General features: G+C 49.8%; 2 protein-coding genes across 5 annotated transcripts in view; both read left to right on the forward strand.

The window, feature by feature from the left end:
* The window catches only part of GAS7 (growth arrest specific 7), a 289,764-nt gene that overhangs the window by 246,517 nt on the left and 16,619 nt on the right, over nucleotides 1-26,628 (forward strand). For all 4 annotated transcript variants that reach the window (XM_050765349.1, XM_050765352.1, XM_050765351.1 and 1 more), the window contains exons 6-9: nucleotides 6,197-6,286; nucleotides 9,894-10,009; nucleotides 12,924-12,998; nucleotides 18,836-18,914. In XM_050765349.1, coding sequence (XP_050621306.1) covers nucleotides 6,197-6,286; nucleotides 9,894-10,009; nucleotides 12,924-12,998; nucleotides 18,836-18,914 — 360 coding nt within the window. The remainder of the gene's footprint in view (nucleotides 1-6,196; nucleotides 6,287-9,893; nucleotides 10,010-12,923; nucleotides 12,999-18,835; nucleotides 18,915-26,628) is intronic.
* STX8 (syntaxin 8) overlaps nucleotides 10,060-26,628 on the forward strand; it is a 691,269-nt gene continuing 674,700 nt past the window's right edge. Inside the window, exon 1 of the mRNA XM_050765472.1 lies at nucleotides 10,060-10,063. The gene's annotated coding sequence lies outside the window, so the exon portion shown is untranslated. The remainder of the gene's footprint in view (nucleotides 10,064-26,628) is intronic.

A 26,628-nucleotide genomic window follows, 5' to 3' on the forward strand; every position in this document is an offset into this window, starting at 1 on the left:
CGAATTCCCACATTCTACTGCTTTTACTCTTCTGCCCCAACCTGTTTTCTGTTCCTGCATTAGTTTGCTAAGGATTATGGCCTCCGGCTCCATCCATGTCCCTACAAAGGACTTGATCTTATTCTTTGTTACGGCTGCATAGTATTGCATGTTGTTCATGTACCACATTTCCTTTATCCAGCCTATCGTTGATGGGCATTTAAGATGATTCCATGTTTTTGCTATTGTGAATAGTGCTGCAATGAACATATGCGTACATGTGTCTTTATGTAGAAAGATTTCTATTCCTTTGGGTATATACCCAGTAATGGGATTGCTGGGTCACATGGTAGTTCTGTTTTTAGTTCTTTGAGGAATCACCACTTTGCTTTCCACATGGTTGAACTCATTTACACTCCCTCCAACCGTGTATAAGTGTTCCCTTTTCTCTGCAGTCTCGCCAGCACCTGTTATTTTTTGACTTTTTAATGATAGCCATTCTGATTGGCATGCCATGGTATCTCATTGTGGTTTCGATTTGCCTTTAATGATTAGCGGTGATGAGCATTTTTGCATATGCTTGTTGGCTGCATATATGTCTTCTTTTGAAAAGTGTCTGGGCCGAGCGCAGTGACTCACGCCTGTAATCCCAACACTTTGGGAGGCCAAGGTGGGTGGATCATCTGAAGGTCAGGAGTTCAAGACCAGCCTGACCAACATGGTGAAACCCCATCTCTACTAAAAATACAAAAATTAGCCAGGCATGGTGGTGGGCACCTGTAATCCCAGCTACTCAAGAGGCTGAGGCAGGAGAATGGCTTGAACCCGGGAGGCGGAGTTTGCAGTGAGCTGAGATCGTGCCGTTGTACTCCAGCCTGGGCGACAAAAGCAAAACTTCGTCTCAAAAAAAAAAAAAGAATAAAAAAGTGTCTGTGTATGTCCTTTGCCCACTTACCATGTAGGATCTTAAGAGCAGGGCTCTGTGGTTTGTTTATCTCTGTGGCTTGTCTTCCATTCTGGTGGACACAAGGTCTCCCCCAGGGGCCGTCCCATCCCCGCTGAATTGATCGCGAATGCTCGTTCTCAAAGTGTGGTCCCCCGACCTTCAGCATCACTCGAGAACTCAGACCCCATTCGGAGCTCCTGAATCAGACACTAGGAGGTGGGACCCAGCATCCTATGTCCTCTAGGTGACTCTGAGGCATGTTCATCCTCGACTCTGGGACAAGAAGGGGACTGAGTGGTGCTTAGGCGGGTCTCAGCCCTCCTCAGGACTTCCATGGCCTTTTAGATGATTGGCTTGGAGCCAGCCAGGATGCATCATTGAAGAGGCTGTCCTTGGTACCGTCTCCCACTCTGGCTAGCAGGGTCTGTCTGCACAGGTCTCCTGGGGTGGGCGGTGGCATCTTCACTCCGAGGGTAAGTCAACTCAGGAAGATTCTGGGAAACAAGACTGGCCAAGACCCATTTCCCCTCCTGCCTGCCCCGCGTTTGGCCAAGCCTCTTCCTGACATGGGAAAGTCCTTTCTTTGTAGGAAAATGTTTCCCCAACAAGAAGGCAAGGCCAAGAGCAGTTTGGGTGAGGGAAGGCAAGGGAAAGGGGAGAGATACCTGCAGGGCAGGCCACTCCAGAAGGCATTTAGACCCGCCTCTGAGTACCCAAAACTCTGCTTGTTCCATCATTCTTTTTTTTTTTTGAGACGGAGTCTCGCTCTGTAGCCCAGGCTGGAGTGCAGTGGCCGGATCTCAGCTCACTGCAAGCTCCGCCTTCCGGGTTCACGCCATTCTCCTGCCTCAGCCTCCCGAGTAGCTGGGACTACAGGCGCCCGCCACCTCGCCCGGCTAGTTTTTTGTATTTCTTAGTAGAGACGGGGTTTCACCGTGTTAGCCAGGATGGTCTCGATCTCCTGACCTCGTGATCCACCCGTCTCGGCCTCCCAAAGTGCTGGGATTACAGGCTTGAGCCACCGCGCCCGGCCTGTTCCATCATTCTTAATGCTCAATTTACTTTAATGTCATAGTTAATTTATCATTAAATTTGATTGAAATTTTCATGGACTGCATTATTAAGCAAAATAAAGGCGGACCGTGATGACCGTAATTTGTTGAAATGAGAATAACTGGAACACAAAATAAGGAATCTGTGTGCTTTTGAAATCCGTCCCTTGTTTTCATGATTGCCTGCTTGGCAGTGGGTTATGGAGGCCCAGAAAGGAGACTTGCCTCTGGACACACCTTGGGGACTCAGCCCGAAACCACGGCTTGGGGAGACAGTTTTCTGATGCTGGCCTCAAGAACTGGCCCTTCCCTTCTCTCACTCAGGCTGCTGACACCTGGGAGAAAACTCTCCAGCCCCAGCCGATCTTCATCTAGCCTTTGTTTTTTTTAATTCATCACAGTGCTCATTTTTTAGAGTTTAAGAAGCTGTGCCTTTTTTTTTTTTTTTTTTTGAGACAGAGTCTCGCCCTGTCGCCCAGGCTGGAGTGCAATGGCGCGATCTCAGCTCACTGCAACCTCCACCTCCCAGGTTCAAATGATCCTCCTGACTCGGCCTCTTGAGTAACTGGGATTACATGTGCCCACCACCACGCCCGGCTAATTTTTGTATTTTTAGTAGAGACAGGGTTTCACTGTGTTGTCCAGGCTGGTCTCGAACTTCTGACCTTGTGATCTGCCCACCTGGGCCTCCCAAAGTGCTGGGATTACAGGCGTGAGCCACCATGCCCTGCCACAAGGTACCTTTTAAAAAACGATCTTGATTTTCCCCACTCATCATTAAATTCAGATTAAATATTTTTGATAGGATTTTTTTTAACCCAGGCTTTAAAGTGTAGTGATATAATCATAACTTACTGCAGCCTCAACCTCCCAGGCTCAAGAGATCCTCCTGCTTCAGCCTCCCAAGTAGCTGGGACTACAGGCATGCACCACCATGCCTGGCTAGTTTTGTTTTTTATTTTTTGTAGAGACAAGGTCGTGCTATTTTGCCCAGGCTGGTCTCGAACTCCTGAGCTCAAGCGATCTGCCCACCTTGGCCTCCCAAAATGTTGGGATTGCAGATGTGAGCCACCATGCCCTGGCCAGGAATCTTACATGGATAATGTTGTATTCTTAGAAGTTAGACATTTTGTAAAGAAGAAAGAGGCCCAGCACAGTGGCTCACGCCTGTAATCCCAGCACTTTGGGAGGCCGAGAAGGGCGGATCACTTGGGGTCAGGAGTTTGAGACCAGCCTGGCCAACGTGGTGAAATCCTGTCTCTACTGAAAATACAAAAACTGGCCAGGTGTGGTGGCGCACACCTGTAATCCCAGCTACTTGAGAGAGGCTGAGGCAGGAGAACTTGAGCCAGGGAAGCAGAGGTTGCAGTGAGCCAAGATCGTGCTGCTGCACTCCAGCCTAGTGACAGAGCTAGACTCTGTCTCAAAAAAATAAATAAATAAAAGAAAAGAAAAGGAGAAAGAGAAGAAGGGATTATCCTTGGCAGAATTTGGTGCAGCCCTGTCATCTCCAGGATTCTCCATGTCATTCCTGCCCCTGATCCTTCTGCTGAGTCGTGTTTCCCTCTAGGTTGGTGGGGACCTCAGCCTTTGCCTTAACCACGTGTCAGGATCTGGGAGGAGTAGGCTCCTTCTATTGCCGGGGACTTCTCCCCAGACTGCGACTGAGATCTGTGCGCTGGCAGCTGGGGAGGGGGTGTGGGCTAGATTTACTTCTAACCACCCAGGAGCTTCCCAAACCAGAGGTTACAACTGGAGGTCCATGGGCCCGACTTGGCTGGCAGAAGAGTTTGTTGGGCTTACATGGTTTTATTGTTTAGATTATTATGGTTTTTAACCTTGAATTAATTGCCAACACTTAGAAATGGAGACACTTTGCATAGAAATCCCCATTTTCAGCTTCCCTCGAGTCATCACGTAATCTGTCAGCACTGCACTCCTCAGAAACGCTTGACAACAGTTGGCAAAAGCTGAGCAGAATCTGCCCCTTGGACGCATCTCTGTAGCCTCCGACCCCTGCCCAAAGTAGAAGCTGTCCGCCCTCCTATCCCAGCTGCAGTTTCTGTGACACTTGGGCACCTCACTGGCTTGCACTCCCCGCCCAGCTTTGGAGTTTGTGTCCTGGGCCCAAAACCTCAGGGCGGGATCATTTTTTAATGTGTGACATTTTCCACTTCAGCAGGTGCTTGGGCTGCAAGGAGGGATTAAAGACTTATAAGGCTCAGGCCTTGTTCCCACAGAGGAAGCAAATTAGCCCACGTCCTAGGAGAGGTGGGAATCTGGGGCCTGAAGCCACCTCCACACAGTGGGGAAAAACCAGGGAGCATTGTGGATGTGCTTGGGCAGAAAAGTCTGAGACGACCCAGAAGTTTCTGTACTTCACTCTCCGTAGCTAGGGCCAGCCTTACACGGGCAGCACAGATTATAATTTTTTTTTTTTTTTTTGAGACAGAGTCTCGCTCTGTCACCCAGGCTGGAGTGCAGTGGCACAGTCTCAGCTCACTGCAACCTCCACCTCGTGGGTTTAAGCAATTTTCCTGCCTCAGCCTCCTGAGTAGCTATGATCACAGGCGCCCACCACCACACCTGGCTAATTTTTGTATTTTTAGTAGAGAAGGGGTTTCACCATGTTGGTCAGGCTGGTCTCGAACTCCTGACCTCATGATCTGCCTGCCTCGGCCTCCCAAAGTGCTGGGATTACAGGTGTGAGCCGCCGTGCCCGGCCCCCCAGATTATAATTTTGAAGCTGTATTTGTTTGTATGATACATATCATGACATAACATTTGCAAGGTAACCTCTCCCCCTGACCCTCACCCACACAGTTCCTTTCCTTGGAAGCAAATGATGTTACCTGTTGCCAGAAGTATTCGATACGCAAATAACCAAATGTGTATTATACAGGTGACCCTTGAACAACATAGGGGCTAGGGGTGCCCCCTCTCCACCCATAGTCCAAAACTGACATATAACTTTGGACTCCTCCAGAACTTAACTCCTAATAGCCTCTTGTTGAGTGGAAACCTCACTGACATGAACACATATTTTGCATATTTATGTGTATTATACACTGTATCCTTACAGTAAACTAGAGAAAATAAAATGTTAAGACAATTATAAAGAAGAAAAAGGTAATTACTGTTCTTTAGATGGAAGTGGATCATCCTCAAGGTCTTCATCCTCAACATCTTCACATTCAATGGGCAAAGGAGGAGTAGGAAGAGGAGGGACTGGTCTTGTCTCGGGTCACAGAGGCAGGAGAGAAAATATACATATAAGTGAACCCCTGCACTTCAAACCTGTGTTGTTCAAGGGTCCACTGTATATCTCTTCCTTTTTAAAAAGGAACTGTAATACTCTTTGCTTGCCTTTTTTTTCTTACCTTCACCTAACCGAATATACTGGCACACTTTTCTTATTAAAAATTTTTTTTTTTTTTTTGAGAGAGAGTTTCGCTCATACAATGGCATGATCTCAGCTTATTGCAAAGCTAGAGAGCACTGGTGCCATCTCGGCTCACTGCAACCTCTGCCTCCTGGGTCCAAGTGGTTCTCCTCCCTCAGCCTCCCGACTAGCTGGGATTACAGGCATGCACCACCATGCCCAGCTAATTTTGTATTTTTAGCAGAGATGGGGTTTCTCCATGTTGGTCAGGCTGGTTTCAAACTCTCGACCTCAGGTGATCCGCCCGCCTCGGCCTCCCAAAGTGCTGGGATTACAGGCGTGAGCCACCGCGCCCGGCCACTTTTCTAATTAAATTTAAGAACTTTATCACTGCGTCCTTTCTGATTTCCATAGATGTCTGTCTCATACTTTGTGTAACCATTCCCCTGCTGATGGACATTGGAGTTGTTTTCCGGCCTTTAACTGCCGTAAATAGTGCTGTCGTGAAAAAGCGTGTATGGACATCACCGCCCCCATGCAACTGTATCTGTAGGATAGACTCTTGTGCAATTGCTGGGTCAAAGGCACTGGATGTTTGCAATTTTGATCCTAGTAAACTGCCCTCTGGAGAGGTGGTACTGGTTCACAGCCCGTCTGGGTTGGTGGTGAGCGCCTGTTGCCCCTCATATGAAGTGCTGGCCCCTGGAGCACGGGAAGATCCCTGTGCATGTTCTGTCAATATGGAGGCTGCTGTAGTGCCATGTCCCCCGGGAGCAAAGCCTTCCTCACTATTCCAGTCTCCAGCAGAGTCATTCTTTCTTGTTCTGTGCCCTACAGATAAACTGTGTGACGTTCCCTCACCCAGACACGATGCCGGAACAGCAGCTGCTGAAACCGACCGAGTGGAGCTACTGCGACTACTTCTGGGTAAGCAGTGCCTCAGTTTCCCCCACAGCATGACCCCGATGACTGAGAGTGGACTCCTAGGATGGGTAGGAGGGACCTGGATCTCATAGTGGAGGGGCCTTTCTCATTGGAGCCTGAAGGGCTGGGGTTAAATTTTATACCCGAGACAGGAACTTGGGATCCTCTTGGAGTCCAGCTCATTCTCTAAATCTCAGGGATTCAGCAGGACTTTTGTTCACATTACAGACACTTCAACCAGAATGTAGGTAAGCGGAGGGCCATTTTCTCCAATGCTCAGTGAAGGCAGGAGACTAGAATCCGCCTCAATAAATGAACGTGGGCTCCAGACCTGCTTGTCACTTACGTGAGTGACGTTGGACAAGGGCTTCACCTCCTCGGGCCTCACTGTACTCATCAGAATTGTGAGGCGGTGGGGGCACAGGATCTTCAGAGAGCTCCAGCTTGGATAATCCTATAGTTCTGAAACTTTTGCAGATCACTTAGCGAACACAGAGTTTTGGTTTTGCAAGATTCAAGAAAGTTCTGTGGGTGGATGGTGGCGATGGTGGCACAGCCGTGTGAATGTACTTCCTGCCACTGAACTGTATTCTTAAAAATGGCTAAAATGGTCAGTTGCATGCTAGGTGTATTTTTTTTTTCCACAATAAATAAATTTTTAGAAATGCAGAGTCCTGTACTTCTGAACATTCTGGGAATGGTCCTGGGCCATTTGCATGTGAAAGTTATCGTGACTTTCAAAATTAGATCACCCCTTTCTGGAATCAGTTAGTAGGGATGGTCATACAACCCTGTGAATATATTAAAAACCACTAAATTGTACACTTCAAAAAAACAAGTGTCCAAAGACCCCAAGGAACAATAAATAAGTAAAAACTTGTTTTCACCACTGTGCAGAATGGATTTTTTGAGACAGTCTCACTCTGTCTCACCCAGGCTGGAGTGCAGTGGTGCAATCTTGGCTCACTGCAGCCTCCATCTCCTGGGTTCAAGCGATTCTCCTGTCTCAGCCTCCTGAGTAGCTGGGTACAGGTGTGTGCCACCACACCAAGCTGTTTTTTTTTTTTTTTTTTTTTTAAGTAGAGACAGGGTTTCACCATGTTGGCCATGCTGGTCTCAAGCTCCTGGCCTCAGGCAGTCCACCCGCCTTGGCCTCCCAAAGTGTTGGGATTACAGGTGTGAGCCACTGCGCCCAGCCGGATTATCTACACTTTTTAGATTTGCTAACCGAATACTAGAAAAAAGGTGCTTTTTTTCTTTCTACAAAATCACTTGTACCTTAGAAGATACACAGAGATCCCTGTTGCCTCCACCTCTCACCAAGGCACAATTTCTGTAGCTCCAGCTGTGCTACATTCAGGGTAGAGATCTGTGCCTAGGTTGAGGAAACAGTATAAAGGGGCTTATCTTTGGCACCAGACAGACCTGGGCAGGTGAGCTCAGAGGCAGGGGAAGCAAGCATCAGAGTGTGCAAGATTTTCTAGGCCCCAATAAGTGAGTTTTATTCTGCTTGTGGAAGGAGGATGTTAGAAGGTCTTAAGCAGCAATATGATGTGATTTGATTCATAGACGTTGTCCAGGCAGGGGTGGGAAGTTGACAGGTGACCGGAAGAGACCAGGAAAGATGGTAGTGGCGGCAGAGGAGGGAGAGATGTACCTGGGTTTGGAAACATCATCTCTCAAGAGAGGTGCAGTAAATGGAGGGTTCAAGGAGAGAGTGTTTTGAGCCCCGGAAATGGGTATCCTGGGAGCCTGGAGGTCAACGTGTGGGGTCTCAAGCCTTGGAAAGTTGGCAGGAATGTCTGATGCTGCCTGCTGCCAGCAGCATCCGGAGAGTGACACTTGTGAGTTCTTTTCTTAACTCAAGCTCTCTGGGGACTCTGATACTTAATCTGCAATCCACTTATCCCCCTGACCATCAAGGCCTTTTCCACGAATAGAAATTTCTGTCTCCTGACACAGTCGTTGAAGGCTGTTTCTTCTGGCTGGTTTTCCCGAGCGTGCATGGATAGCTCGGCACATCCATCCTAGAAGGGAGGCAGATTGGAGCTCAGTATTTGGGTAATTTTCCTTCTGCTTTGCCATCAAGATGTAGCATTCGTAGGGTGAAGCGCAGCGATCTTCAGTGGACATTGCTTTTAAACTGCAAGACCAGCCCGACTGTGACCCCATAGGGTGGTGATCTCCCTGTCATCAGGGATGTTAGCAGTGTGACCAGAGGGCTTTGAGTTATGGCACCCGAGGGAGAAGTCCCACACTGGGGGAACTGGGAAGGTGTCCATAACATCCTTCACCTACTTGTGATGGTAAATGGGGTTCCCTGCAGGCATCAGCAACCCCTTTTCTTTCCCCTCTCCTAAAATGTCTGATCTGGATGGGATCTGAGAGATGCAACCCACTCCTATTTCAAGGGGGTGATCTGTGGGGATACTGCCTAGGATTGGACACCCTGTGGCTGGACACTGTTTTCACCAATGCACCTCTCTGTCTGGGATATCAAAGACCTGTTCTGAACACCCTCCATTAACTATCAAAGTGTTTGACCCTGGGTTGCTGATAGGGAAAAGCTGTAAGGGGGAGGACACTTTTAGGCATGCTGATGGCTAGTGCCTGGAATGGCCCTGGGAACTGGTGCCACGGCCGTGCGGGCAGATGTGTGGGTGAATCTCAGGCAGGGGAATGGCAGGAAAGGGGCATTCAGGTATGCTTGAAGAAATGCAGGTAATACAAAATAAAATAAAACATTTAATTTTGAAATTTTAAGAATATTTGTTTGCAAAATTAATTGGGTCCTAAGTATTTCGTTGACTTGCCCATCCTCCCCAAGTTTGGACTTCTATTTAAAAGTAACTAATAACAGATACCATGTATTGGGTACATAATATGTGCACAGCAATGTGCTCAGCTGTATACATATGTCATTTACCCTGAAGTGACCCTTTGAAGGTAGGGCTGTTACTTCCTCAGTTTTGCAGATGAAAAAACTAAGGCCTGGAGTGAGTGAAGAACTTGGCCAAGGTCACCCAGCCGGTATTTCAGGGCAGCCTGTCCTGTGCTCTCCTCCGGCCTCCCTTCGATCCACTTTCTCCCTATGATTGATTTTTCTCTCCTGTGATCTTTTATGAATGTGTGTTTAGAGGGTGTCACTGCCCTACCAGTATAAGAAGCTGATAGAAGACAAGATGGCTTAAGGCTGGGGGCACCTGCTCCTGAGCTCACACATAGTCCAGCTGGGAGTCAGGATGCCAAGATTCGCCGAGGGCCAAGCCAGGCTTTGCAGCCACCTGGTTGGAAGTCGTAGGCCGTTAGGCATCACAGCCGGCGCTCTTGGACACTTGCCCTTCTTCCTCTCAGTTCCCAGGTTGGGAGAGTTAAGGGGCTTGGATGTGGGGATACAGCAACTGTAAGAGCCTGAGCATCAGAAAGCACTGTTGGGAGACGGGGCACCAGGAGAGACGTCCGAGTTAGGGCAGCAGAGACGGCTGCTCCCGTGTCTTGTGCTGGGCTGGGGTTGCCAGACACATCTGGGAGCTGTCCTCTCTTTTCGCCATTCTCCCTGGCTGCAGACGCAGACTTGCCCTAAACTCTTGTGCTTCTGCTTCCTTTGTAGGCTGATAAGAAGGACCCCCAAGGCAACGGCACTGTGGCTGGGTTTGAACTACTGCTCCAGAAACAGCTGAAGGGCAAACAAATGCAGAAGGAAATGTCAGAATTCATCCGGGAAAGGTGAAGCCTGGGCCCCTCCCAGCCCTGGGGCCTGGCACCAGTGTTCCCCGGGGGCCCCGTGGCCAGGGGGCGACAGCACAGGACTCAGCACAGCACACTCAGCATTGGGCTGGTTAGCACCAGGTGGCAAACTCATGGCCCCTGGGACGGATCTGGTCAGCAGATGTGTAGCTTTGGCCGATACAATGTTTTTAAATATTTGAACCGACACAAAAAAATGGGTAGATTTCATATTAAAATCTGGATATTTTGCACACCTTGAAAGAGCAGAAGCGTTGGCAGGATTGCCTCCACATCCCTCACGCGACAATTGGCCGGAGCTGAGTAGCAGCTACTCTTGTAGAGGGGGTGTTTGTGTTCCCATTTTGCCACAGTCTCCACCACTCCGTACTGTATTCTCCCGCAGACTTCTTCACTCCTTTACTTATGTACCTGGCCGTCATTTGAAGCACTGCCCTTTACCATAACCAATGGGGGGAAAGTTACAGTTCAATTCATCGTTAGCCAAAACCTGTGTTCCAGGGCAGGAGATGTAGAGCCCTCCTCCTACCCCATCCCTGCCTCAGGATTGTAACAGTGTTTTGTCTGAAGAGCTTGGGAACACAGATGAAGAAACAATAAACTTAGCCCAATGGAAATGGAGAAATCTACAAAGAGAAAGAGAAGTTCCTTTTCTGTTTCCTCCTCTCTCTCTCTCTCTCTCTCTCTGTCTCTCTCTCCAAGTTCTGAGGTCCTGTTCAGCATACACTCACATACCCACACACCTGCACATACCCACCTGTCACGCATGTGCACACACACAACACTTTCCATCTGGAGTTGGAAATATTTATAGCAAATTGCAATATCTTTTACAAATATTTATTTGTTTTTTCTTTATGAGACGGAGTGTTGCTCTGTCACCCAGGCTGGAGTACTGTGGCATAATCTTGGCTCACTGCAACCTCCATCTCCGAGGTTCAAGCAATTCTCCTGTCTCAGCCTCTGGAGTAGCTGGGATTACAGGCGTGCACCACCACGCCCAGCTAATGTTTTGTCTTTTTAGTAGGGACGGGGTTTCACCATGTTGGCCAGGCTGGTCTCGGTACTCCTGAGCTCAGGTGATCCGCCCGCCTCGGCCTCCCAAAGTGCTGGGATTAACAGGTGTAAGCCACTGCGCCCAACCAAAAATTTTCCTTTTTAATTATAACAGCAATAATCAAGTCATAATGCTTTGGCGTTTTGAAGCACCCCTTTCCCTTAGAGGGCCTATTTTCAGATGAGATCGGATGTGTTCAGGGTGCTCTGGGTGTAGACAGAGGGCCTATTTTCAATTTGTATTATCAGATCCTTATTTTATGACCCATTAAACTGGTGGGAAATGGAGAGGTTGCACGGCTTGGGTTTGAGAAGACAATGGTATAAAACAGGCAAATAGGAACTGACTGCAAAAGTCAAAGCTTGAACACGCTTGTGGTTTATATTTCCATAACAACGTCTTGTTAGCAAATAAATGGAAACTGCCATTTCAGGACATTCTGGGCTTCCTAGAGAAAACGCATACACCAGCCACCTTGGGATCTTGGGAAGGCTTTTTAGTGCCAGGAGAGGTGAGAGCTGAGGCTCAGAGTTGGGAGCTTCCCTGGCTCGAGGACAGGTGCTGGCTGGTTTGCTGGGGTCTTGGTTTCGGGAAGTGGGGCAGAAGTGGAGGTGACGCACGCTTTGGTCCTGGAGGTGAGACACAGGAGCGTCGTGTGTCTGGTGCATGTGGTCGGCATTGAGGAGCCGGGAGTGTGGCATGGATAGATCTCCCTTCTAGAGATCTCTCTTGGCCACAGTCTGGGGTTGAAGGTAGGGGGATGGAGAGGAAGTGACAGAGGCAGATCAGTTGGAATGAGACTCAGGAGGACCTAGAGACCAGTTGAAGGTGGAGGTGAGAGAAAAGCAGTGCAAGAAGGAACGAGATTGTGAGTCTCCTGATGCCAAGTCATGCAATTATTATTACTCGGAATGCTGCGGCCAGACTTTGTCCACTGCCCTCTCTCCATCATCGTACTCTTTGGGTGCCAGGTGCTTGAGTGGCTGGGAAGCAAATGCTGTGGTCCCAGCGCCTCTGGAGCTTTTCTGTTCACTGTGTGATGGACCAGGGGCTCTCTGAATCCTGGGCTCTGGCCAGCTCTGGTTGGCATAAGCATAGCTACTCTGTCTCCCACTGTGGCCCAGAGGACCACTTAGGTGGCGAACAGTACCTCTGACAACATGCTTCACACGACGTGGCAGATAATACAGGACACCCCCTGGGGAGTTGCCTTGCAAATGTGTCAAAGGCCTGCCTGCCGGAAGCTACATCCAACGCTACTTTCCTCTCTAGGGAAATAGAATCTACCTGCAGCCCTGGGCACTGCCAGGTTTCCATGGAAATACTTGCACCCAGCAGGCTTGACAATCAGAGGCCCTGGGGGTGTGAGACAGTAGGGAGATCTTCTGTTCTGCTGCTGAGGGCCCGAGGCCACCTGGGAGTTCTGGGGCTGGAAAGGAGAGGGGACAGCCCTGGGTATTATTGCTGGTAGTCTATCACGAGTTGCAAGCATTCATTCCTTCCTTCCTTCATTTATTCATTCAGGGGTCTTGTTTCCTGTTCTGTGCTAGGAACTATGTAAACGCCAGCTCTCGTCTTCACAGCTCTAGGAGACAGGAGAAAATATCCTACTTTGCAGATGAGGAGGTGGAGGTCCAGATAGTTTTGTTCATTCGTTTATCCAACAAGTACTTATTAAGCACCTACTGCATGTCAGGTGGACAGACAAGAGCCATGCAGTCTCAGAGCTTGTGGTCTAGTGAGTTCCTTTCCACGGCGGAGGTGTGCAGGGCAGCAGGGCAGATCCACCGTCTGGCACTGGAGAGCTGATGTGGGTTGGGTTTTCTGTCTTTGCAGGATAAAGATTGAAGAAGACTATGCGAAGAACTTAGCAAAGCTCTCTCAGAACTCCTTGGCTTCTCAGGAGGAAGGGTGAGTGGGTAGGAGAGAGGTGGGAGTGGGGAGGATGGGGGGTCACTGAGGAAGGGGGATCAGCCAGTCATCACTGATCACTGGCATGGCCCCAGTTTGGATGGAGAGCTCTCCATAGGCCTGGCTGAAGGTGGGCACTCGTGACTCAGGTGGGTGCTCATGACTTAAGGTGTGTGCCCGTGGCCCAAGCAGGGCACCCATGACTCAAGGTATGGGTGTCCACACTCAAAAGGGCACTTCCGGCCAGGCGCGGTGGCTCACGCCCGTTATCCCAGCAATTCGGGTGGATCACAAGGTCAGGAGTTCGAGACCAGCCTGGCCCACATGGTGAAACCCCCTCTCTACTAAAAATACAAGAATTAGCCGGGTGTGGTGGCGGGTGCCTGTAGTCCCAGCTACTTGGGAGGCTGAGGCAGGAGAATGGCGTGAACCGGGGAGGTGGAGCTTGCAGTGAGCCGAGATCGCGCCACTGCATTCCAACCTGGGCGACAGAGCAAGGCTCTGTCTCAAAAAAAAAAAAAAAAAAAAAAAAAGACACTTCCACATTGTCTTCTCTTTAGTGACCAAGGGCCATGTTCCAGATGTTGCAGTATGTCAGAATCCCCTCTGGTCTGACCCCTGCTAGCTGAGCAGTAGCTTCTAGATGCCCACTCGAGCTCCCCTTTCTCTAGGGACAGGCTGGAAGGAAGCTGGGTATGAGAGGTATGAGAGGGTGTTGTACCTGGCCCCTTTGTCTGGAGCTCTCTCCTGTGGGCTTGAGGCACAGGCTCCCTTCCCACTAATGCTGTGACCGTTGAGTGGGACCTGGGCTGGGAGAAGCTTAACCCAACCCTCCCAGCCACAGAAGGATTCCTAGTGGGTAAAAAAGTCTCAGCCCTCATGCACCCCTGGGGGAAATGGAATATGGTGCAACCACTGTGGAAAACAATCTGATTGTTCCTCAAAAAGCTAAGCATAGAATTACCATATGACCAGCAATTCCATTCCTAGGTTTATACCCAAAAGAATTGAGTACAGGCACTCAAACTAATACATCTATACACATGTACAGAGCAGCAATATTCATAACAGCCAAAAGGTGAAAACAACCCACGTTCCACCCAGCGATGAGAGGATAAACAAATGGTGGTGTATGCACAATGGATATCCACGGATAGACGATGGAATATTATTTACCCATGAAAAGGAATGGAACACTAATACATGCTAGTGTGTGGATGAGCCTCGAAATCATTCTGCTAAGTTACAGGAGCCGGGCACAAAAGGTCTCATAGTGTATGATTCCATTTATGTAAAATGTCCAGAACAGGCAAACCCATGGAAACAGAAAGTGGATTGTCATTTGCTTGCAAGGGTCTGAAGGAGGAGGGGAATGGGTTGTGACTGCTTAGGGGCTACCGGGTTTCCTTTTGGGGTATGTGTTCATCTGGTTGGGCTGCCACAACAAGATGTCCCAGACTGAGTGGCTGAAACTACAGAATTTATTTTCTCATGGCTCTGGAGGCTGGGAAGTCCAAGATCAAGGTGCCAGCAGGGTTGGTGCCTGGTGAGGACTCTCCCATTGGGTTGCAGATGGCAGCCTTCTTATTATGTGTTCATGCAGCCTTTCCTTGGTGTGTACTCAGAGAGAGAGAGCTCTGTGATGTCTATTTTTTTTTTTTTTTTTTTTTTTTTGAGACAGAGTCTTGCTCTGTTGCCCAGGCTGGAGTAGCCTGATATCAGCTCACTGCAACCTCCACCTCCCAAGTAGCTGGGACCACAGGCATGTGCCACGATACCTGGCTAATTTTTTGTATCTTTAGTAGAGACGGGGTTCCACCATGTTGGTCAGGCTGGTCTAGAACTCCTGACCTCAGGCAGTGCACCAGCTTCGGCCTCCCAAAGTGCTGGAATTGCAGTGTGAGCCACCGCGCCTGGCCAATGTCTATTTTTATAAGGACACTAATCCTATCAGATCAGGACTGCACCCTTATGACCTCATTTAGAGGCCCCATTGCCAAATGCAACCACATTGTGTGTTAGGGTTTTAACCTAAGACTTTTGGCAGGACATAAACCTTTAGTCCATACTAGCATGACAAAAATGTTTTGGAACTAGATAGAGGTGGTAGTTGCACTCACAAAATGGGCATTTGATTCGGTCTTGTCCTCAATGCGCCTGAATTGTTCACTTTTAAACGGTTAATTTTATGTTATATGAATTTGACCTCAGTAAAAACACAAAGACTCTCAGGAGGTTAGAGCTGAAAAGGTCCCTAGAGGTCCTCTCTCTTCCAACCTCCTTCTGGTGCTGGTCTGTGTTTGAATTCTTCCTCCAAGGGGGAGTGAACCCCCGAGGAAGGAAGACGTTCTATTGTGGGACGGCTGTGGTTGTCAGCGAGCCGTGATGTTCAACCAGTCCAAATCTGCCTTCATGGCTTGAAATCCTTCAGGGGACTGAGATTTTGCCAGCCCAAATGTGGCTTTGATTAAGCCCTCCACATGGGTTGGCTGTGCAGCCAGGCAGCCTCCTTGGAATGGTTCTCACCCTCCCCGCCAGCCACAGACCACAGGGCAGCCCAGCAAGACCAGCGTCCCTTCCACAGATGTAAATGAGGTTAGTTCATTCCTGGCCTCCTCCTGCTCCATGCACGGGGCCTGAGATGGGGCAGGAAGGCGGCACATAGAGGAGCAGCTCTTGCTGCCTGGGAAGGGGCTTTCCTAAGTATCCCCGTGCCCTGCAACCACTGTGCCGCTCTGGAGTCTTCCGGCTTCCACCTCTCCGGCCTGGGCTGCTGCCAAGGACACTGTGTCCTGGCCAACACGCACAGCATATGCTCCTCACCCGAGCAGTCCAGCTCCGTGAGTCAGGCCCACGCTGACATACTGTACACACATGCACGGACAAACAGAGACAAACACAGCACAAGCTCACATACATGCATCAGGGCCACTGCTCCATAGATGTACACATTACTTCTCACCCTGCATGCCCACATAGCAGCCCCATGCACACAGTCCTGTAGCAGGCACTGGAGCATGAACACATGAGCCCCCTACATACAGCGTGCAACGACACTGATTTACGTTTACACACAGCTTTGGACATTTAACCCCATCTCCTTGAAGACTTTCAAAGCAAAGCAGGAGTCTAGAAATTTGGAGCAGTCAAGGAAGATGCTTCTCAGGGAGGCTGGAGTGGCTTTTGCAATTCAACTTCTGTCCAAATTAGATTTCACAGGACGTGTACACATTGGTAAATAAGCGGAATTCGGCTGTTTGTTCTGCCTTTAGTTTTTCTCTCCTGTGTGGAAAGGAAATGGGATTTTGGTTTTCCTAGTGGGCGATCATGAAAACAACATGCATTTTGACTTGGCGTGCCTCAAACTATATGTTGGAACAGAGATGCATCTCAGATTTTGTTTTGTTTTTCATTAACTGTTTATTAGATGAAAAATCTCTTTTCGAATGAATTTGTAAGTAGCATTTTAATAAATAGTGACATGACTCCAGAGAGTCTGGAATATTGGAGAGCAGGGAGGCATTCACCAAGGATGCACTGGCTCAGAGGGGCCCATCTGAATGTCTGGAGAGATGTCCTCCCACTTAGCAGGGTGTGGCCTGGAGGTAGAGCTGAGAACGTTGTGTTGGTGGAAAACCATGGTTCTTCCTTTCCTCCCAGTTGCCCAGAGATGACATTCTCAGGCCACCATGGCTGTCCCTGGGCCATTTACCTGCCATGTGCTCTGCTGACAGTAGACTGACAGCTCTGTGGAAAGACGCATGTGCTCATACAAAGCCTGGGCACTGCCCAGGGCCTTTTTGACTCTGTGACTCTTGTTCGTACCTCCTGCTGGCTGCTGTGGGTGGCTCAGCTGCAGGGGCAAACCCCTCGCACCTCCCTTTAATCCAATTCCCACTCCTCCCAGGACAGCCTCCATATGCTTTGAATAGTGTTGGCTTTCACCCTAGAGCTAGGAGGCATCTTGAGATAATTTGTGTGTATGGCGTGAGGTAGGGCCAAGATTCCTTTTCCTCCTATGGATGTACAGTTGTCTCTGCACCATTTGTTAAAAAGATCATCTGTTTTCCCCCATGGAAACACCTTAACCTCTTTGCTGCAGTCAATCGGCCCTAGCTGTATAACTCTGTGTTCTGCTCCGCTGATCTGTGTAACTGCCAGGACTGCTCCCGCCACCTCTGGACCTCCTACCCACCTGTTGAATCAGGTGGGGCACCCAAGCCACCCAGAGGGTGTGGAGTACCCCAGCACAGCTTCCTGGAGCTCAGGCCCTTCAGGCAGAGACAATTGTCAACAGCTTGGATTGCCCCGTTTCATACTCCAACGCTTCTCTGGTGGCTTCCCCTGCCAGGATCACTGAGGGGACCTTTCTTTGCTGCTGGACTCCTAGATAAAATCAGGCAGTCATTTCCCATAAACACCCACCTCGGCCTGAGCCAGCACCACCCACACACAGGCCTGGCCAGTCATCAGAGGGATCTGCTGTGCTCTGCTGGGCAATTCTTTGCTACTGGCTGCTCTGCTCTAGACCCAGAAGCCTCACCACATGCTGTCTTTTAATCAGCTTTTGCCACTCGACTTTAATGAATTCTCTGGGGGGGAGTGGCTTTTGGATGATATTAAGTCAACAGAACATTCAGCCTGGATTTACTGGCTGTGTTGAAGAGGCTGGGAGCAAGAAAGCAGGGGTATCATTTGGAAGGGTCATGGGGTTAAAGAGCTCCAAATCCTAGAGAATGTAGCCTGGGGCCTGCATTGGCAAGTCTTAGGGACTTCAGGCGATTTCTTCTACATGAAGCCCCTCCTTGGAGTGGAGACGTGATGCCGCTAAGAGGACTTGGCCCTTCTCTAGTAAGCTGTGGGCCGCATCAGGGCTCACAGCTAGAGAAGCAGTGCTAGAGGAGACCCTGCTTCCGAGGATGGCAGTGGGAGCCTTCTCTGCCCTGTGGCTGCATCTAGGTCACTAGACCCACACAGTCCATCTTTGCCCCTTCTGGAAGCCAGGCAGCTGGGGTTTTTTCCATAAGCAGGGCTGCATGGTACCTTCTGTTTGAAAAGAGCTTCTCTGGCTGGGCACGGTGGCTCATGCCTGTAATCCCAGCACTTTGGGAGGCCGAGGCTCACCTGAGGAGTTCAAGACCAGCCTGGCCAACATGGCAAAACCCTGTCTCTACTAAAAATACAAAAATTAGCCAGACATGGTGGCGCAGTCCTGTAATCCCAGCTACTCGGGAGGCTGAGGCAGGAGAATCGTTTGAACCCAGGAGGCAGAGGTTGCAGTGAGCCAAGATCGCGCCATTGCACTCCTACCTAGGTGACAGGGCAAGACTCTGTCTCAAGGAACAAACAAACAAACTAAAAGAGCTTCTCCCTGGAATAGAACCTGTTTCCTTCCTTGATTGATTAGCAGATGCTTGCATCCCTCATCGGCAAACCAGGGAGGGGTGATGTGAAAGCTCTGGGGACAGTGACGGCCCAGGGGTCAAGGCCCTCACTGCAACTGAGGCTTTGGAATGTCCCCATACCTGCTTCCTGTACCTTCCTGGGTCCTTGAGAGCCTCTGGATTTCTAGGAATCCCCCCACCACTCGGCTATGTGCCACAGTCTGTTTCCTTAGCTTGCAGAGGTAAGGTGAGCTCACTTGGACCTTGGTGGCTCATCCGACCCTGTGAGTTGAAACGTGATGCTCGTGTCTGGTTTCTGCCCAGCCTCTGCCTCATCCACATCCACATTCTCAGCTGTCATATACCTCCCCGAGACCTGGGGTGGAGCCCCACCGTCCCACTTCAGGAAGGGCTTTGGCTTCTGACCTGAGTCTCATGGTCTTTTTGTTGCAGTTCCTTGGGCGAGGCGTGGGCCCAGGTGAAGAAGAGCCTGGCGGACGAAGCAGAAGTTCACCTCAAGTTCTCTGCCAAGGTAACCCCTCCGTGCAGCTGCTCTCCTTTGGTCTTACACACTGGGGGACTGAAAAATAGTTAACAACGGTCTCTCCAGTTGGCCCTGTTTGCCATTTTCCCTGGTGTAAATTTCAAAGTATCCACATGAAGTCACGGAATACGGAGTTGGGAAGAGATGCCCAGTGGCTCACCATGAAGTGGTGCTTTTATACGGATACAGTAGCACAAACGACCATCAATATCCACCAGGAGCATGGAAAATAGTAAAGTGTAGTTAGGAGGTGGTAAGTGCTGGGTATTTATTGCCTTGGTTTTTTATTTTTTGTTATTTTTAAAAAGACAAGGTCTCACTCTGTTGCCCAGACTGGAGTACAGTGACATGATCATAGCTCACTGCAACCTCAGCTTCGTGGGCTCAAACGATCCTCCCACCTCAGCCTCCCAAGTAGCTGGGACAACAGGTGCATGCAGCCACGCCTGGGTGATTGTTTATTTCTTTGTAGAGATGGTATCTCACTGTTTTCCCCAGGCTGGTCTCGAACTCCTGGCTTCAAGCAGTCTTCCTGCCTCTAACCCCCAAAATGCTGGGATCACAGACATGAGCCACTATACCTGGCCTATTGCCTTTGTTTTTAATATAATTAATTCAGTTATAAGTTTATATCATTTCCTTTTGATAATGGCTGTGTTTAACAACCAGCAAACAGAATTCCTGAAAATTTAACATTCGGCTCTTGGGAGCCATTGGGAGCAGGCCTTAGCACACCCCCCAGTTTCTCAGGGCAGCCCCTGAGTGATGAAGCCCTGCTTTCTTTTTGCCTGGCTTTCAGAGGGATGGTGTAGCATGTCCTGTCTCTTCCTAGTGTCAGGAAATACTAGGTTATGTCAAAGGGAGAATTTCTTTTTTTTTTAATTTGTGGTGGTTGCAAAATTTCAGAACAAGTAAAGAGTCCTTCCTTCCTTCCTTCCTTCCTTCCTTCCTTCCTTCCTTCCTTCCTTCCTTCCTTCCTTCCTTCCTCCCTTCCTCCCTCCCTTCCTCCCTTCCTCCCTCCCTTCCTTCCTCCCTTCCTCCCTCCTCCCTCCCTCCCTCCCTCCTTCCGTCCCTTCCTTCTCTCCTTCCTTCCTCCCTCCCTCTTTCCCTTCCTTCTTTCGTTCCTTCCTTCCTTCCTTCCTTCCTTTCCTTCCTTCTTTCCTTCCTTCCTTTCATCCCTCCCTCATCCCTCCCTCCCTTCCTTCCCTCCCTCCTTCCCTCCCTGCCTTCCCTCCTTTCCTCTCCCCCTCCCCTCCTTTCCTCTCCCCCTCCCCTCCTTTCCTCTCCCCCTCCCCTCCTTTCCTCTCCCCCTCCCCTCCTTTCCTCTCCCCCTCCCCTCCTTTCCTCTCCCCCTCCCCTCCCCTCCCCCCCCCTCCCCTCCCCTCCCCTCCCCTCCCCTCCCTTCCCTTCCCTTTCCCTCCCCTCCCCTCCCTTCCCCTCCCCTCTCCTCCCCTCCCCTCCCCTCCCCTCCCCTCCCCTCCTGTCCCCTCCCTTCCCCTCCCTTCCCCTCCCCTCTCCTCTCCTCTCCTCAGTCTCACTCTGTCACCGAGGCTGGAGTGCAATGGCACGATCTCAGCTCACTGCAACCTCTGCCTCCTAGGTTCTCCTGCCTCAGCCTCCCGAGTAGCTAGGACTACAGGTGCCCACCACCACGCCTGGCTAATTTTTTGTATTTTTAGTAGAGATGGGGTTTTACCATGTTAGCCAGGCTGGTCTGGAACTCCTGACCTCGTGATCCACCCTCCTCGGCCTCCCAGAATGCTGGGATTACAGGCGTGAGCCACCACACCTGGCTGTAAGGGTCTCTCTTTCATTTAGTTCTGAAGATACTAGCGCCAGGACTCAAGCGCAGGGTATTGCTGTCCTATTCCTATCCTCAGGGCTCAGGATGGTGCCTTGCACATAGTAGATGCTTAATAAATATTTTCTTATTGAGTCATGAGTGAACGGAGCCCTCTGACTATCTCCGCCCCACCCCCAGTCTTTTCAGGTCTCCTTTCTTTCAAGATTTCTTCATGTTTCCAAGTGACTCTCCGCTCCCCACTTCCTGGCACATGTCTCCAGGTTTTCTCCCTGACTCTCAGCTAATTTTTAGATGAAAAATAAACTAAATCTCTCAGTGAAATAATCCACTCTAAAGTGTGCGTGACTGGTGGTGCTACCCATTAACAGTCTTGCCTCTTAAAGAAAGAGGGGCCGGGTGTGGTGACTCACGCCGGTAATCCTAGCACTTTGGGAGGCCAGGGCGGGTGGATCACAAGGTCAAGAGACTGAGACCATCCTGGCCAACGTGGTGAAACCCCATCTCTACTAAAAAAAAAAAATACAAAAGTCAGCTGGGCTTTGTGACGCACGCCTGTAGTCCCAGCTACTTGGGAGGCTGAGGCAGGAGAATCTCTTGAACCCTGGAGGCGGAAGTTGCAGTGAGCCAAGTTCATGCCACTGCACTCCAGCGTGGTGACAAAGTGAGACTCTGTCTCAAAAAAAAAAAAAAAAAAAAAAAAAAGAGGGACCTCTCAGAGTGCACCATCCCAGTGACCCTGGCCTCCTTTCTCATCCCTCTGCCCTCTCATCATCACTAGTCGGACACAGCAGGGTAAACTGCCTAAACTCTGAGTCTCCCTTCTTTAAACGCATCCTTGATCATTTGAAGGTAGCATCCCTCAGAGATGGTTGCTGCTTTCTGGGGCTTCCACGTTCAGCACTCACTGGTCGCGTCTCTTTCCTCGTGCCATTCCCACTGCAATTGCAATTCCCTGCTTTGGGATCCCATATGACGTACCCCATGATGGTAATCGGCACGCAGAAGGCAGAATGAGTGACTCAGATGACTGAGACACGTGAGAGGACTTTCTAAGGAGCTGGGTGGGAAGAGGGAACAGAGCTGCTACAGCTCCCCGTGGCTTAGTGTGCCCCAAGATTGAGTTGATACCCAGATGTGAGTGACAATTCCCAGCTAGTGAAGGCACGCTAACTAACCTCACTACTCCAAGCGCTTCACAAGAAAATGGCTACTCAAGTCCTGGCAGAGAAGGGAACTCCATGAAAGGGTGTTTTTCCCGCGTGGCATCCAAAACAGCAAGTTATTTTTCAGCGGCAGATCATGAGTAGCTTTCCCCGCCAAGGCCTCCCTTCTCCTGTCAGAGCCCCCAGCAGCTCCATTCTCTGCTGTGGTGGAAACTTCCATTGACTGGCAAGATGCCTGGGAGGGCTGCCATTGTGATGGGGTGGGGCTGGGAGCCAGAGCTGTGAGCTTTGGAAAGGTCACCTGCTGGGTGCCCGGGAATCTTGGTGGCATTTACTCCCCATCAGCAGGACCGCTGATTCTTGATTGTTTAGAGTACTCAACAGGTGGTAAAACCCTCTCCGACGGGGTAGTGGGGACGTAAGCGGTGTGGATGGCTGTGTGCAGGATTTAACTCATTGCCGTCAACCACCGTGCGAGATGGCATCCCCATTTCACAGTGAGAAGAGGTGGGGTGAGATCACAGCCCATGGTCACACAGCCAGGTGGGCTCAGTCACAGAGCAAGCAAAGGAGAGGACTGAGCAAATGAGAGACTTGGTCCCCAGAGCTTTTCTTCCAGCAACACCCCCTCTTTGGCAGACCAATGGCATTGAAAACACAACGTCTTCTTGAACGTCTGCCCTTCCAGGGGTTGCCAATGGGCTGGTGCAGACTGGCCCCGGACAACCAAATGCTCAGAGCATTTTTAAGTTAGTGTTCAGGACACAGGGAGGACCTCACCATTCAGCCGACGGGAAGCTCATGAAGACCCATCATGCAAAACAGACTTTGCTACAAGAAGCTCTCAGCTGCTTCCAGCCTGTCGGTCAGTGTTGGTGGCCTCAGGCGATCATCGCAGCAGCCTAGTGGTTTTACGGAGATTCCTTGAGAAGAAAGTGCCTCCAAGGGTTTATTTGACTGCCATGAATAACATAGCTCCATATGCTGAAAATCCTTTTTAACGTCTGCTCCAAAAGACTTATTGAAATTTTGCTCCGAATGCTCCGTGTCAGGGGTAAAAGCTCTTTAAGAAATGCAGGCCAGGCCGGGCGCGCTGGCTCAAGCCTGTAATCCCAGCACTTTGGGAGGCCGAGACGGGCAGATCACGAGGTCAGGAGATCGAGACCATCCTGGCTAGCACGGTGAAACCCCGTCTCTACTAAAAAATACAAAAAACTAGCCGGGCAAGGTGGCGGGCGCCTGTAGTCCCAGCTACTCGGGAGGCTGAGGCAGGAGAATGGCGTAAATCCGCGAGGCGGAGCTTGCAGTGAGCTGAGATCCGGCCACTGCACTCCAGCCCGGACGACAGAGCCAGACTCCGTCTCAAAAAAAAAAAAAAAAAAAAAAAAAAAAAAAAGAAATGCAGGCCGGGCGCGCTGGCTCAAGCCTGTAATCCCAGCACTTTGGGAGGCCGTGACGGGTGGATCACGAGGTCAGGAGATCGAGACCATCCTGGCTAACCCCGTGAAACCCAGTCTCTACTAAAACATACAAAAGACTAGCCGGGCGAGGTGGCGGGCGCCTGTACTCCCAGCTACTCGGGAGGCTGAGGCAGGAGAATGGCGTAAACCCGGGAGGCGGAGCTTGCAGTGAGCTGAGATCCGGCCACTGCACTCCAGCCTGGACGACAGAGAGAGACTCCGTCTCAAAAAAGAAAAAAAAAAAAGAAATGCAATTTTGTTACAGCAATTTTTCTGGTTTTTCTGGTCCACTAGCTCAAGCCATTGCTAACAGCAACAGGTTACTAAAGAAATCAGAGTGCTGTATACAAAGGAAGTTACACCTGGCTCCTACTGAAGAAGGGAGAATAGCAGAATTCCTTCTGCTGGTAGAAAATCTCATGCAGTAGAGGCTGTGCGTTCCATCAGAAGATTTAGGGGACAGGAGTGAGGAGACATAAGTTGTATCTCAGTGCTGTCACTAACTAGGCTCTGTGACCTTGGGCAAGTCACTTAACTTGCCTGGGGTTTTATTTCTTCACATACAAAATGAAGAATTCAGACCACATCAGTCTCTTTACACTTATTTGACAGTGTCTTAGCAATGATGCATTTTACATGGGTGTTCGGAACCCATCTGTAGGTATCCACTCCAGTATCTGCACACAAGACATGGACACACATCTGCAGCTGAAACAAATGTTTGATAAAACAGTATTTATCCTCCTACTTAAAATGTATTTTCTGTTCAAGTCTGGTCTGTTCTCACCAAAAAAGCTGGTCCCGGCCCATTAAATCGATTTCATAACTCTCGGCCGCACACCGTCTGACAAATATCAGACTAGACAGTGTCTGAAATTCCTACCAACTTGGAATTTCTCTTATTCTCTTCTGATGTGTGAGATGAAAAGGAAGCAGAGAGAGCGAGAGTGTTGGAAAGAAAAACTGATGGGCCCATGACAGGCCGGCCTGTCTGCAAGGACATCCTTCCAGGAAGGACTTCTGACTCCTGGTTCAACAGAGATGCTTAAGAGTTAAGAATGAGTACTAAAGATACCAGCCTAACCATTTTAAAGGAAAAAAAATTATGTCTTTAAAAAGGACTTAATATCGGCCGGGCGCAGTGGCTCATGCCTGTAATCCCAGCACTTTGGGAGGCCGAGGCGGGCGGATCACGAGGTCAGGAGAGCAAGACCACACTGGCTACGACGGCGAAACCCCATCTCTACTAAAAATGCAAAAAAAAAAAAAAAAAATTAGTCGGGCGTGGTGGCGGGTGCCTGTAATCCCAGCTACTCGGGAGCCTGAGGCAGGAGAACTGCTTGAATCTGGGAGGCAGAGCTTGCAGTGAGCCGAGATTGCGCCATTGCCCTCCAGCCTGGGTGACAGAGCGACACTCCGTCTCAAAAAAAAAAAAAAAAAAAAAAAAAAAAAAAAAAAAAAAAAAACTTGATGTCTGTAGAGAGATGGAGATTCTGGGCATCCTCATCTATGGAATCAAATCACTTGTGATAGCAGCGTCGCGTTTCCACAACGTCATTTGAATTTGGGAAAAGCTTCTTGGTATATTGGCAGGTCCATGGGCTTGTCCCCAGACCACAGAACCTGGGGCTGGGGTCCAGGAAACCTTAAAGTTGAAAACTCTTCCTGGTCATTCCTGGACATACTAAAGTCTGAAAATCACTTGCTTTCCACATCCTTAGAAAGAGACCCCAGAATTTCTGAGTCAGCAGGCTGAGCTGACTCTCCCAGATTCCCAGAGTCGTACAGCTCTTCCTACTCAGCAAATGCCAAACCTATGTACATGGGAAGGGGGTTTATTTATTCTCATAAGCTCTCAAGATGTTTGTAGCATCCTGCAAACTGCCACCAGATGGGGATGTTTTCCTATGCAAGGAAGGTTCCAGGGGCTCAAAAAAATAGTAGGACATATTTACAACTAACACGAGGAGGAGAGAGGTGTTTGGATGGCCAGTTCTCTGTGAGTCTTTGAAGGCCATCCAGCGACAAAGCTGTCTTCTTGTCACCCAGGGGATTGGGCTCTGAAGAGTTTGTCATTCTCTCTACAAATACAGAAGGGGCGCCCACCCTGCACCAGCCCAGGTCAGACACTGGGCACAGCTGTGGTCAAGCTAGATGAGGCCCCTGCCCGCTTGGCGCTCCCAGCCCCGTGTAAGTCAGTTACTTAGAATAAGGACACCTACGTCCTGTCGGTCTCCAGAGAAAAGGATATTGTACAGCCAAAAACCTGGCAAGGAGGGGGAGGAGAGAAGTCACAGAACCCTCGTTGGGATATCATCTGTCCAGGGAAGTTGAGCTGCGCCCCCTAGAGACACCTCTGAGACAGGTGGAGGTGGATTGGTGGTGGTGGAGTGGGCATAGGTTGAAGAGAGTTGCCTGATTCCAGGCAGTGGGGTGGGAGGGATGCACAGGGCTAGGGTGCCACCTGGCTTTGACCGCAGCAGGTCCCGTCGATCTGTTTTCTTATGAAATAAATGTTACGCTCACAACCAAAAATAACAAATTTTAAGGAGAAGTTCTTTTAAAGGGGGGTGGGGCGGGAAAGAGGGAAGGAATAAAAGAGAAGAAAAAAGCTTAAAACCCTGATGTCACCCAGCTCTTCTGGCAGCATAAACCCTTTATTCTGGCCCCTGGGATACAGGGCGGTTCCCTTTGGTGGGAACCTGTGTGCCTGTGCCCCAGGCAGCCCAGCAAGCTGAGAATGACTCCATGAGCGCAGTGTGGAAGAGTTGCCACTGTGTTTCCAGCGGGCCTTGAGGAGTTCCCACCATCAGTTCCTCGAGGTCTGGAGCCTGTCTAGCTCATCTTTGTATTCTCGGCACCTGCCGTGGAGTAGATGTTGGATAAACAGGACTGACCTGAGACCTCTAATTGAATGGCATTCATTCGACTGTTCTCTACTGGAGCTGCATACCCCAGTCACTGTGCTAAGTGCTTGGAGACACAGACGCTGATGTGGTTTCTGTCCCCAGAAGGCTCTCAGTTTGGAAAATAAGGGAGACAGACACAAGAACAAAGCCGTGCAGGAAGCTGTGGGATAAAATAAGTGTGTGAGGTCATTATTATTATTTTATTATTATTTTGAGACCGTGTCTTACTGTGTCACCCAGGCTGGAGTGCAACAGCACGATCTCGGCTCCCTGCAACCTCCCAGGTTCAAGTGATTCTCCTGCCTCAGCCTCCCAAGTAGCTGGGATTACAGGTGCCCACCACCATGCCCAGATAATTATTTTATT

The sequence above is a fragment of the Macaca thibetana genome, chromosome 16 (assembly GCF_024542745.1).
Source record: "Macaca thibetana thibetana isolate TM-01 chromosome 16, ASM2454274v1, whole genome shotgun sequence".
NCBI lineage: Eukaryota > Metazoa > Chordata > Mammalia > Primates > Cercopithecidae > Macaca > Macaca thibetana.